General features: G+C 41.7%; 1 protein-coding gene across 8 annotated transcripts in view; it reads right to left on the bottom strand.

The window, feature by feature from the left end:
- The window catches only part of brd4 (bromodomain containing 4), a 182,634-nt gene that overhangs the window by 117,842 nt on the left and 50,412 nt on the right, over positions 1–14,380 (bottom strand). For all 8 annotated transcript variants that reach the window (XM_063035892.1, XM_063035888.1, XM_063035890.1 and 5 more), the window contains one exon: positions 870–1,185. In XM_063035892.1, coding sequence (XP_062891962.1) covers positions 870–1,151 — 282 coding nt within the window. In that variant the 5' untranslated portion in view covers positions 1,152–1,185. The remainder of the gene's footprint in view (positions 1–869; positions 1,186–14,380) is intronic.

Genomic DNA, 14,380 nt, shown 5'->3' on the forward strand with positions numbered 1-14,380 from the left:
TTTGTTTCATGATCTTAACTGAAAAATGATGCTTGATTAAAAGGATACCCAAAGGAAAAGGATACCCAAAGGAATAACAATCTGTTCTGCTGTGACCCCCTCCAATTACAACAGGCTGGAACAAGCATCTTTGCACAACTGACAACCAGGGTTCTGATATAAAGCAATTAGAGAAAACAAGCAGAAAAAAATAATTTTAGTAGTAAAAGGCAACAGGAAGAAAATAATTCTCAATGCCTCTGTAAACAAGTGTAAACATTTTAACTTTGTAAATATGAACGCACGCAGAATTCAACCGGATGTGAATTAATAACACAAGTGGGTTTCATACAAGTTATTAGAAATAACCAAAAGTTTTATCAAGATTGCAAACTAAATAGTTTGGGGTATTTACAAAAGCTGAATAAAATTGAAAAGGATGCAGGGAAGTCCAAATAAGAAAAACAAAGAGGCAGACTGCAATCACATTCAACTATTACAATTGTACAGTCAGAAGTTAAATTGTGAACCATACTGACATGCTGCAAACCAAATAGGCAATCACTTCCTCCTTGTAATACAGTGCCTAGCATTATGTAGTTACTGTTATCCAACAACAGTAGCAACATAGAAAATTGCAGATACAAGTCCCCATAGAAAAATCCTTCCCAGCAAACCAGACACTGGGGAGGTGAGGAGCTTAAAGGCAGAGAGAATATCTCAAATGATCAGAGTAAAATCTGAAGAAAGAGAAAATGCAAGTATAAAAATGGAATATGATCCCAAAAAAAACCCAGTAATTAATAACTTTCTCTGCTAACATTACTATTTATAGCATATCTACTGCTGAAATTAAAACTAGGCTCATTGGAAAGGAAAAGTCAACTTACAGGTAGGTTTAGTTTTGCAGCATCCACAGGCTGTTGGAAAGGCCAAGCAAATTGGTGCTTCCATATTGTCTTCAGGAGCACTTTTGACAGAAACTGTAGTTGGTTCGTCAGTCGTTTGGATCGATTGGGATTGGAGGTTTCAGGAGGGGGAGGATTACCGATAACATTACTTTGTTGGGGTTGAGCTTGTGACTGTGTTGAAGACATCTGTGTGTTTTCTAAGCCATCCCCCATTGCCGGCGGTTTTCTTAGTCTCTTCCCAGGGCCACTCTCACTCGACATACCATTGATCCCATTGTAGACCTCACCTGGCAGCCTGTAACAAGAATAATGCAGTTAGGAACTTAAAACTCCACAATGTGGCTTGCATATTTCAGTTCCAATGCAATTTTTTTTTAAGGTACGCCATGTTAAGTTTGATATGATATTTATGCATTAACTTCCTTAAAAACAAGTCACGGAACATTTATTCCATAACTACATTCCCTAGAAAAATGTTCATAGGTTTCACCCATGTAAAATGTCAGGGAGCCACTCAAGTGTCATGCTCCCGTTCACTTTCACATAGTCAGTCCTTGGTAAAAAGACTGCAAACATTGTGCTTACAGTTAATTATTGGTGCAATAACATCGTAAGTCATCAAACTAGCAAGATTAACTAAGAATTTCTTTGTGCAATCAATTCATGATTGCCAAGAATGACATTCAGAAAATGGATTTAGACTTCTTTCGTAATTGTGAAGTACTAACACTAGGCATAAAACTGTTACCTCCTTTTCCAAGTTGTTGTTGGAATTCAAACTTGAAGATGCTGGCATTAGATAATTACAGAAGCTACCTTGATCATCTTAATTATAACATATATCTGATTGTATTTAAGGTTAGAAATTACAATCCTAAATTTAAGATGAGTCTTTATGAAGCTAAGCACTCAAATTTGTTAACATGCAAGTCATGTTAATTGATCTGGAATTAATTTCTCTGTCATTTCCCAAATAGTCAAACTACTGAACAGCACATTCAACTCAGCAGTAGCAATTAAGTTGTCTTATAAATCAAAGCAAAAATTCCTAATGAATGGTTTCATTAAAAGAATTATTCCACAAAATACGAATAAGCATTACTCCTGTGACATGAATTTCCAATATCATTAACTAGATTTATTTTTCTTCCACTAATTTATGCTTTGATCATTTAGTCCAAAAGTCCAACACAAAAACAAAGCAAAAAAATAGTCCCCCTAACACAGAAAGGCATTCTTGGTTCTATGTTTCTGGATTAGACTATTGCACTTATGGATTCTGGATTTATGATTTTTGTATTCTGTGTTTTTTTAAATTGCCTGTTCCTTCTACATTTTATTGAGTGAGGGGAAGGTGTCTGAGGGTTGATGCTTCTGTTCCATTTTTTGCGGGAGTGGAGGTAAAGGGGGTTGGGGGGGAAGGGGATGTTGATAATCAGGATGCTGTCAGTTTTTTGAACAGATGGGAGGGGGGTAGTGTTTGATGTTTACCTCTGATTGACCTCCTTGTTCTTTGTTTCATGGCTACATGGAGAAATACAAATATCAGAGTTGGATATGGATACGTGCTGTGTTTGAAAAATATGAACCTGTGAACCATCAAGGAACAGTTCTGATTCTCCTTGAGCTGCCAAGTAAAACAGTCAAGGTGGGGGGGGGGGGGCACAGAGAAAAGAGATTGAATTCAGCTTAACTCTGCCATGATTATAATTTGCATCTACAAAACACCTTCAACAAAGTTACACTTTCTAAGACACTTTGAAACAACATTAACAGGCATTAAGAGGAACTTTCAGCAAAGAACAGAACTGCAGCAGTTGAGGGTTCCAACACAACAGCAAAGGTGGAACTGAGGTCATGACTCAGCAAGTGATGAGGGGTGCAAAAGGCAACAAGTAAGAAACAGGTGAATATTTCTAGTTCAGCAGATTGTTAGTTAAACCAAGACAAGGTCTTTGCACGGGTGAAGTGTTCAGAGTAAAATAGTAGCCCCAAATTCAATTTAATTTTAATTTGAGGGGAAAGTCATGGTAGGAAAGCCCAGAAATCAGAGATATTTCCACTGCTCATAATAGCCATTTAACAAGGACGTAGACCCAATTGCCAATGTTCGCAAACTAATTTACAGAGCTAGAGATGCAGAGGGATTCAAGGTGCTAAGGTGTTTATATAGTATATTTAGGGATGTTGTCACACCTCAGGTTAAAAAGGGTGACAAAGCAGGAGTAAAATACAGAAAAAATTCCCTCTGCTGATCCTCTTTTCCAACAGAATTACTGCTTTGGATACCATTGGGTGAGAACAGATGACAGCAGCAGCCACCAAGTTCATGGCACCATAAGACAGGAGGGGAGGAAACAGTAATGATAGATGATTCAACTGAGTATGCTTGCAGCCATAAATGAGACACTAGGACAGAATATTCCCTTCCTGACTCCCACGTCAAAAGACAGAGATCCCAGAGGTAACCAGTTGTGGTGGTACACATCAGCAAGCACAATCCAGTTTTTTAAAAAAAAAGGACGAGGTCCTCAAGCCATCCAAAATTTCATAGAAGTATTGACTGTAACTATAGTACCTCAGTGATAGAAGACAAAATTGTTTAATATCATTCCTGTGCACAAATATTCAAATGATAAACAAAATCCAGATATGATGCAGCACAAAGATAAAGAAAATAATAACAATAATAAACACAATAAATCCAAATACCTGATAACTTGTGTATTTAGAGTGACTGTATGTCTATAAAGTGATGATATGCTGTACCTGAGGTGACTGACAGAAAATAAAGGAAGTGGTGTTGGAGTTAGTGGGGGGAGGTGATGAGCAGCCTCACTACTTGGGGAAAGTAATTGTTTTTAAGTCTGGTGGTCCTGGCATGGATGTTACGTAGCATCCTCCATGGCTGAGTAAAACAAATGGTCCATCAGCAGAGTGGGTGGGATCCTTCACGACGTTACTAGCCCTTTTCTGTATCTAGCTCCCTTATGGCGGGTAGGCTGGTGCCAGTGATGTGTTGGGCAGTTTTGACCACCATTGTAGAGCCTTCCTATCTGCCACAGTGCAGTTTTTATAATAAGCAGTGATGAAACTTGTTACGATGCTCTCTACTGTGCATCTGTCATATGATGTGAGTATGGTTGTGCTAAGTCCAGCTTTCTTCAGCCTCCTACTTAGTGAAGATGCTTGCTCATGAGACCCATGGAAGTACTGAGGGTTGGGGAAGAGTGTGGGGTCCTTCTAAAACCCGTTATGAGCCATCAATTCCATACTATGTGAACCAATTCCATATTATATGACTCAGTACCAATAACTGGATGCTACAAAACTAAAATAGAAAGATGGCATTGCAGCAACCAATAGCCTAGCTGTAACAAAAACAAAGATGAATGAAATTAGCCAGCATAACGTGGCACTGCCTCAGAGGATAGAACAATTGGGTGAAGATGACCCATAGGAAAAGAATTTAACACCATATCAGATCCTGAAGAAAGTACAACGGCTGAACTCACAGAGAAACTCCAGGACTAACAAGAACAAACTCTAAGGTGAGAACTCGGAAAACAGGAAGGAGGCCATGAGTTTAAGCAAAAGTGGTCAAGATGCCAGTGCTTGTCCACTGTTTTTGAATGAATCCAAGTTTACTTTTCACTAATTTTCAACAGCAATAAAACTGCAAATTCAGAACAAGAGGCAAATCCAATTTTGGTAAGTGTGTGAAAGGTTACTGTAAAAAGATGGGCTCTGGATTTGAGGTTACAATCACATCAACCACAATCAAAATGCAAAGCAGCTTTGAGGGGCCAAGGAGCCCATTCTCGCGCCTAATATATGTTTGGATTAATGGTCCTGAGATTAGTTTCCACCATACAAAAGATTGTTACAAGTAACCTGCAGCTAGCCCATATATAGAGAGATATATATAGACAGCATACAAACAGATGGGACTAGTTTAAATTGGCATCGTGGTTGGCACAGACATCATAGACCCCAAGGCCTGTTCCTGTGCTGTACTGTTCTATGTAAGGTGTTTGCAAATGGAGAAATATTATCCCTGCTGTACAGCTTACAAAGTACAAAGGAGCTTATATAATTGATTTAAGAAAGGATATCATCACAATACGGGCAGAACAGTAAAAGTTCATTGGGTTGATTCCTGGATGAATGGCTTGCTCTCTTCGGCTCTGTGGTAGTGTGCCACTGAGTTGCTCTTAATAGTTTATCAAAAGCAATGTATATTAAACAAAACTTTATACTTTGGTACAATAGTAAGTACACGCTACAGCAAATCTTCCAAATAGCTACCCGATTTACTAACAAATCCTTCCAAAGGACCAAGGTTCTATCAAATAATAGAAAGGAAAGACAACATTTGCGGACAAACTCATTATACACGTCTGTACAGTTAAGGATAGTTTGTCATGGATATCCTCCCCCAGTTATACTCAATGCAACTTCTGTCAAATAAGCTGCCCCTAACAAATTACCTGGCAGAGATCCAGCATGGCTGACTTCGACTTTAGGGGAAGTAAATTCCAAAGAACAGTTTTTCATATTTTTAATTCTGAAACAGCAGAGTCTTGATAGTAATATTGAAGATGCATAGAATTTATCAATAGGCTTAATAAGTATCCAAGAAAAATTACACGCCGCAGCAAGCCATGTTTATTAGGGCAACTCCTGAAAACTGCAATAGGTACTGAAACTATCTGTAACTTCAAGCCCTGTATTTCCCTCACTATCAAGACAGGACATCAACCAGTTTCAAACTGCAGCACAGAAGGAAATGCCAAATACAAAACAAGATAAGACATACCTGAAAATGAGGTACTGAACTAGTGAAACTGCAACACTGCCAGGACCAATGCTCTGTTATGCTGCCACGTGTAATCGTGAGTGGTGTAATGTGAGCAGCATTAAATTTCAATTGCCTGGTAGCACTCACATCTACAGTGATGAAATGCTTTGAGAGGTTGCTCAGGCTAGACTGAACTCCTCCCTCAGGAAGGACCTGGACCTATTGGAACTTACCTTATCACCACAAAAGTTCATTGGCTCTTCACATGGTTGTCCACCTGGACAACACAAACACCTGTGTCAGGATGCTGTTCGTCGACTATAGCCCAGCATTTAATACCATCATTTCCATAATCTTGAGTGAGGAGTTGCAGAACCTGGGCCTCCGTACCACCTCCCTCTGCAACTGGATTCTCAACTTCCTAACTAAAATCTGTGTGGATCGGTGTTAACATCTCCTCCTCACTGCCGATCAACACTGGTGCACCTCAGGGGTGTGTGCTTAGCCCTCTGTTCTCCTCTCTATACCTATGACTGTGTGACTACGCATAGCTCAAATACCATGTATAAATTTGCCGATGGTAGAGTCTCAGGTGTTGATGAGAGGGCGTACAGCAGTGAAAAATGTCAACTAGTGGAGTGGTGTTGTAGCAACAACATGGCACAACGTCAGTAAGACGAAAGAGCTGATTGTGGACTTCAGGAAAGGTAAGACGAAGGAACAGATACCAATCCTCAGAGAGAAGTGGACAGAGTGAGCAGTTTCAAGCTGCTTGGTGAAAAGATCTCTGAGGATCTAGCCTGGTCCCAACATGTAGTTATAAAAAAGGCAAGACAGTGCCCATACTTCATTAGGAGTTTGAAGAGATTTGGTACGTCAACAGATGCACTAAAAAAACTTGTATAGATATACCGTGGAGAGCATTCTCATTGTCTGGTATGGGGGAGCTACTGCACAGGACGAAAGAAGCTGCAGAGGGTTGTCAATTTAGTCGGCTCCATCTTGGGTATTAGCTTACAAGGTACCCAAGGACATCTGCAAGGAGTGGTGTCTCAGAAAGGCAGCGTCCATTATTAAGGGCCTCCAGCACCCAAGGCATGCCCTTTTCTCACTGTTACAATCAGGTAGGAGATACAGAAACCTGAAGGCACACACCCAGTGATTCAGAAACAGCTTCTTCCCCTCTGCCATCTGATTCCTAAATGGACATTGAACCTTTGGACACCACCTCACTTTTTAAATATATATTATTTATTTTTTGCACAGTTTTTAATCTATTCAATATACGCATACTGTAATTGATTTACTTTATTATTTTTTTCCTTCTATATTATGTATTGCATTGAACTACTGCTGCTAAGTTAACAAATTTCATGTCACATGCCGGTGATAATAAGCCTGATTCTGAATTAAACTCATAGGAAAAAACAGCTCTGAGAACACACTCATCCTCAACGATAGTAGGCTGTAATATAGAGGTGCTGAAGGCTGAAGCATTTATAATAATTTACAATGAGAAATGCCAAATCAACGATCTAGCTTTAAGATCACAGAAGCCAGTCTTCAGCCAATTCAATTAATTCCACATTAATATGGTACAGTAGAGTATGGAGGGCTATGGTCTGGGTGCAAGTCCATCGGATCAGGTAGATTAATGGTACTCTGTTGCCATATTGCACTGTGGAACTAATGTAATGCTAGACGAACTGTTTCAGTACAATTACAACAATGGCAGCCAACTAAATTATTCAACTATGCCATACTCATAAAAAGGTAAAAGCAGTTTGGCCTATTACCATCTACCTCATCTATCCACACAAAAAAAAAACATTTTCACTCTTTAAATACAATTCTCAGGTTTTTCTTATCCTACTTCTTTAAGGCTAGAGTGCTGGGCAGGGCAGGTCCCACCACCTTACCGTTAACTCATTAAACAAAACAGTTTCACATGGCCCAGTTAGCCATTTTGATAACCTACTGCAGACATTCCTTCCGTTCTGCATAGCCCTCTCCCATCTTTTCTCCTACTGTAAACCAACTAGTGTTTCTCCTTTACAGTTATGAAAGGTCACAGACCTTTGCTCATTCCAGAGATACTGGCTGTCCAACTGTGTTTATTAACCTTTCAAATTATGAACTATCACTTACTCATTGATAACTTGCTCAATAATGAACAGTTACTCCCCAGATCAATCAGGTCCACACTTCAACATGGCTCAAAGGACCAAATTCCAGGAGATGAAGTTAGGAATAAATGTTCTTAACATTAAGACAACATTTGACTGATTACAACACAAAGCAGCTCTCAGTCAATGGGTATTAAGGAGGAAAATACTCCAATAGTTAGTGTAAAGCCCTGGCAAAGGTTTCAGTGCTAATGTAATGGTTTCTCTGTAGCAGCAGTGTGTTTGGGTTCTGACTAGAGATAACGGGGGCTTTGGAATGTGCAGCGTCCAATGAGGGGCGTGGTCTTCCTTCTTGTGTGCCTGAGAGTGAGGGATTCGGGGGCTTTTGTTCAGCAGAAGATGGAGAGAGAAGAGGCCAGAATGGAAAGGTTGTTGTGGACTGCAGGACTGAGTGGACATGGAATGGGGTCGGGAGTCAATGATGCCCAGGGGGAACCAATGGAGAACAAACGGACGGGAAAGTTGTGAGCTCCAACATGCACATTAGACTCTTTCATTAAAATGGGCCCTTTTTATTTTCTTTACTAACCCTCTAGTCAAATTAAGAATTATAAAGCTAAATCATTTAATTGCATAAGGTGTACTGTTCATTATTTCGTGGTACTGAGTTAGTATCCACCCTTACCTCTCCGGCGAATAAATGGGAAAGTCCCTGCTATGGTAGGCTCTGCCTATTCTCTGGAATTACACCCACCCCTGAGGGGGAAGAGGAGTATGAGACGTGGGCAGAGCAGACCTCTCAGTTGCTAGATGAGAGGCAGTGCTCTGATGACACAAAGCGACAGAGATTGGTTGAAAGTTTGAAGTGAGGACAGACGCCAATCCCCGAACATATCCTGACCTCATCAAAATTGGATGCCACAGGCAATCAGTGGTTGGCGGCATTGTCTCCCTATGATTTTAGCCTGAAGTACCAGCGGGGAAGCAGGAACATTGATGCTGACGCTTTGTCCCGACGTGGGTATGAGCGGCTGGACAGGGACAAAGAGGGGGACAGCTTTCCTGCTCTGGGGGTGAAGGCTATGTGGTCAGTTTGCCATCACAGTGAAGGCAGACGGAAAACAAGGGCAAGAACAAGCAGCCTGTGATGGTGCCATTCCACAAGTTTACCGTAACCTGACTGCTCTCAAGACAAACCAGTTGCCAGAATTGAGTTTAAACGCAAACAACAGGAATTCTGCAGATGCTGGAAATTCAAGCAACACACATCAAAGTTGCTGGTGAACGCAGCAGGCCAGTCAGCATCTATAGGACGAAGGGTCTCGGCCTGAAACGTCGACTGTACCTCTTCCTATAGATGCTGCCTGGCCTGCTGCGTTCACCAGCAACTTTGATGTGTGTTGCCAGAATTGAGTTCTGGGGAAGTGGCAGCGGCTCAGCAAGATGACCCAGGCATCAGTACCATTTGGTCAGCGGTTGTAAAGGGAGACATGTCTCAGGTGGAGAAGACAGAACACGCCGCGGTGCTTCCATTACTGAGAGAATGGCCACGGCTGGAGTTGAGGAACCAGATCCTATACAGAGTCACGTCACCTCCGGACCGACCTTGGCGTTCCCAGCTGGTTTTGCCGGAGAAGTATCGGAGGATTGCGTTGAAGTCACTTCATGATTCTGGATATTTGGGGGTTGAAAAGACCTACGGATTGCTCAGAACCAGTTTTACTGGCCCCAAATAAAGCCAGAGGTCAAAGGATACTGGAAGTTGTGCTTTCGCTGCATACGGCAGAAGACACTGACTATGCAGGCAGTTCCCTTGTCCCACTTGCAGAGTGCAAGGCCCCTGGACCTGGTGTGTATGGATTTCCTGTCAATAGAATCTGATGCCAGCAACACGGCAAATGTTTTAGTCATCATGGATCACTACACCAGATATGCACAGGCTTTCCCTACCAAGGACCAAAGGGTGTTCACGATGGCCTAAGTGTTGTGGGAGAAGTATTTTATTTATTATGACCTCCCCAGGCAGATTGATAGTGATCAGGGATGGGAATTCGAGAGCAGGCTCATCCACGAGTTACTGGGCATGCTTGGAGTTGAGAAGTCAAGGACCACCACCCATCATTCTCAGGGTGATCCCCTACCCGAGAGGTTTATCAGACCTTGCTGGACATGCTCGGGGCCTTGGACATCAACAGTAGATGATTGTTACTGATCATCCCAGATCCAAGACTTCACTGCAGAATCTCCTCACTGAACCTTTGGACAATTCATCAATGATCTTGCTTTAGTTTCAGAAATGAGCAGGTTAAGTGATGATTGTGCAATACTAAATTCCATCAGGAGCTTCTCAGCATATGAGACTGCCTGTCAAGCAGCAAAACCTAAACAATACTCAGGCATACCTTTACACCAAAGGCACAGGAAACAATTCAAAACAACAGTTCACAAGGACAATTTGGAATGTGCAGTAAAAGCTGGCCTTGCCAATGATGCCAACAATGATGAAAACAACTATGTTAGTCTTCATCGTGAGGAATTGATTACAGGAGCAAAAACTCTTACTGTAATCATATAGCCCTTCATGAGACTGCACCTGGTGCACTATATACAATTACTGTCATACACAAAAAAAAATTTGCCTTCGAAATGTATAAAAAAATTACTGACTGATTCTTTGGATGCTATTTCAAAAGCCATTGAATACCTATTATTCAGATTTCAGAAGACTGATACGAATTCTCACTGAATAATACAAAGCAGAATAGTGGTTAGCATGCCGCTATTACAGTTCAATTCCAACATCACCTGTATGAGAAAGATGAGGAGTAGACTTAAAAGGTGGGGCAAGGAGAGGGAGATCAGTAAAACCAGGAAGGGAGAGGGGTGAAGTAAAGAACTGGGAAGTGGGAAGTTGATTAGTGAAAGAGCTACAGGGTTGGAGAAGGGGGAATCTAATAGGACGGTACAGAAGGCCATGGAAGAAGGAAAAGGGGAAAGAGTACCAGAGAGAGGCAATGGGCAGACAAAGAGATAAGGTGAGAGAGGGAAAAGGGGATGGGGGGGGGGAAATAATCAGAAGTTCAAGTAATTAGTGTTCGTGCCATCAGGTTGGAGGCTACCCAGGTGGAATATAAGGTGTTGTTCCTCCCACCTAAGTGTGGCCTCATCACAACGGAAGAGGAAGCCATGGATTGACATATCAGAATGGGAAATGGAATTAAAACAGGTGGCCACTGAGAGATACTGCTTCTTCTGGCAGACGGAACGTAGATCCTCAGCAAAGCGGTCTCCCAATCTACGTCGAGTCTCACCAATATACAGGAAGCCACATCAGGGTTCCGGACATAGTACATGACCCCAACAGTCTCACAGGTGAAGTGTCGCCTCACCTGAAAGGATGTTTGGGGCACTGAATGATAATGAGGGAGGTGGTGTAGGGGCAGGTGTAGCATTAATGCCCATCCCTTTTCACCATTCCCCCCTCTCACTTTATCTCCTTGCCTGCCCATCACCTCCGTCTGTTAGTCCATCCCCCTTTTCTTTCTTCCATGGCCTTCTGTCCTCTATTAGATTTTTCCATCTCCAGCCATCCTTCACCAATCAACTTCCCAGCACTTTACTTCACCCATCCCGGTTTCAGCTCTCACCTTGTGTTTCTCCCTCCACCTTTTAAATCTACTCATCTTTTTCTCCAGTCCTGCTGAAGGGTCTCAGCCTGAAATGTTGACTGTACTCTTTTCTATTGATGCTGCCTGGTCTACCGATTTCCACCAGAAGTGAGTGAGTGAGTGTGTTGCTTGCACATCTGCAGATTTCCTCTCGTTCATATATAAAACTCCTAAGTGGTTTGACAGGGCTGGTATGTTTCCTTGATAGGAAGGCATGTTACACCACTGTGCTGCACTTATGATTCAGCCATGATGTTGATGAATGTCAAGGGGGGGGGAGGGAGTAGGAAAAAAGCTTCTTCTTTCTTCCCCATTCCTGAAGAAGGGCCTCAGTCCAAAACTTCAACAGTTTATTCATTTGCATGGATGTGTTCTTCCAACATTTTGAGTGTTGCTTTCGAATTCCAGCATCTGCAGAACTTCTCATGTATGATTTGCTGCTCCACTGTGAAGTCTCTTCGAAGGATGCCTATCATGAATAAGTTTAAAATCTTTTCTTTGATGGGACTATCCCTCACTGCTCTCCCTTTGTGATCTCTGCTGCTCTCCAACTCATCGACCATGTACTCACTCAGACTCCCTACTACAGCCACATATCCTTCCTGCAAAGTTGTCTTCATTTCTCGCATCTTCCCCCTTCCTGTCCAGTAATGAAGACAAGCCTTGGCCTGAAATTTCAACTGTTTATTTATTTCCATTGATGCTGCTTACCTTGCTAAGCTTTTGTGTGCGTTGTTTTGCATTTCCAGCATCTACACAATCTCGTGTGTTTATGAACAGCTTCTTCCTGTTCCTTTGTTATACTGATTGGTGTGCTATTTAGCACCATTCCACGGTGTGTTTAGTCCTCTAGTCTAACAAGCACATATTCCTCTGAAGCAGCCTGCAGCAGGAACCTAGCACTAAAGGCTGATTTATACTTGTGAGTATGGGCTACGCCATAGCGAGCATGCGTAGTTGTGTCTGCGTCGCTCTGCAATTCACCACCAAAACGCTAATTGGCAGTGGGATTTCTATGCAACTGTGTTGAGTTTCTTCGTGAGAGACACGGACAAGGAAATGCATTTCAAATATTTTCAGATATCGGCAGGTAGATTTGACGATTTGGTTCATCGTTTCCAACCATTTATTTCGCATCAGTGTACAGACATGGCAGAGAAAAGTAACCGGAAATGCGTAGGAGGAAATGCGATGCTACCAAGCAGACCAATCACCGTTGTCGTGGTCTGCGTCGCCGTGATGCATGAGTTAACTTTTGGCGAGGTGCACGTCACCCTACAGTGTAGGGTACGCGGTACCTACAGCGTACATTTGATGCAGAAGTATAAATTGGGCTTTATGCTGTGCCGCCAGTGTTCAGTGGCAGCTATAGTTTTTTTTTACCATTGAGAAATCTACAAGCTTGGAAAACTATGTAGTCGAACAAAGAGGGGGTGGGAGACAGCCGGTTCCATGAAATCCCAGACTCAAAGGGCCGTTAGGTTTTCAATCTCAAATTTCACCACTGAGCAGCTGCACTAGTCACTCCAGCCCACCCACCACTACCCTCACAAGTAGGTTTTTATCAGTAATACTATGAGCCATAAAACACATTTTTGTGCTGATTCCATGCGCACTCTTGACATATCCCATGCAATAATATCCGGTGTATACAATGCCCAGATATCAAAGACTGTGGTTGGCAAAGGATTAAAACAGAATATATCATGCACAGAGCCTTAAAATAGTGTTACAAGGTTCACTAATGATCAGTGATGTCTTCTAATAACGTTAGAACAGGTTGAGCACCCCTTATCCAAAATGCTTAGGGCCAGAAGAGTTTTGCATTTTTTGCGCGTTTTGGAATTCTTACATCTGGATGACTTGGGGATGGGACTCGATCTAACACAAAATCATAAAGCTTAAACATATACTCTGAAGGTAGCTTTATATAATATTTTTAATAGCTTTCACTACCCCGGCCACCCAAATGAACAGTCAGTGGCTGTTTGACATCACCATCATACACAACTCTGAATTTGGTAAGCGATCACACATGTACTCATGCAGTCGTTCAGTGTTAAATTTTCTATCGGTGATGATCTTGGCAAATAATGAATTCCTCTGCTGCTTCATGATGCTTTATCACTAAAATCCTTCAAAAATTTAATGTTATGCCTGTTCTGCAATCAGCCTGCTGAATCACCTTCAATTTTCAGTTTTCACGATAGATCTTTGCTTGTTTTATGAGCAGTTCTCAGAACTGTGTGGTATACAGAGACCACAGCATCAACTGGGAATCTTCCCAGAACCATGTGGAATATCCCATTTGTAATGTTCTGTCAGCGCTCAAAAATTCCAGATTTCGGAGATTTTCAAATTTTGGAATTTCAGATAAAAGGTCCTCAACCTGTATAAGCAAGGATATTCATAGCAACTTCAAGGAGTGCTTCTTCGGTATTGATGGATCACAGGATTCCAAATCAGATTTTGAAAATTCAGTGGCAAAACTCTGGGGTAGGGAAAAACAATTTGTACTGAAATAAAATCCACATGAGATCTACAATACCTAAAGTATCACTCACCACTCGCTATGCAGCAGCCCTGGATCATTAAGTTAACTTAACTACGACCCAGGGCTTCAATAGCGTAATAAAATACAGCATAAGCAAACTGGAAAGTGGCCATCAGGTTGCAGTCAGAAAAGAAAAATGGATTTACTCCAAGACATCTCCATTGGCACACAGAGCAGGTAGATGAGCTATAGTACTAAATAAAAAGGCAAGAAAATAGGCCTATCCCATATAGGAAAATAGGTCCTTGCAATATCAGAAACATTCAATTCCGCAGTCCTCTGCAACCAAATGGCTCAGTGCTAATAACTAGGATGTGGAATATGAAACTGATAGTTGTTTA

Source organism: Mobula hypostoma, chromosome 29 (assembly GCF_963921235.1).
Source record: "Mobula hypostoma chromosome 29, sMobHyp1.1, whole genome shotgun sequence".
NCBI classification, from domain to species: Eukaryota; Metazoa; Chordata; class Chondrichthyes; order Myliobatiformes; family Myliobatidae; genus Mobula; species Mobula hypostoma.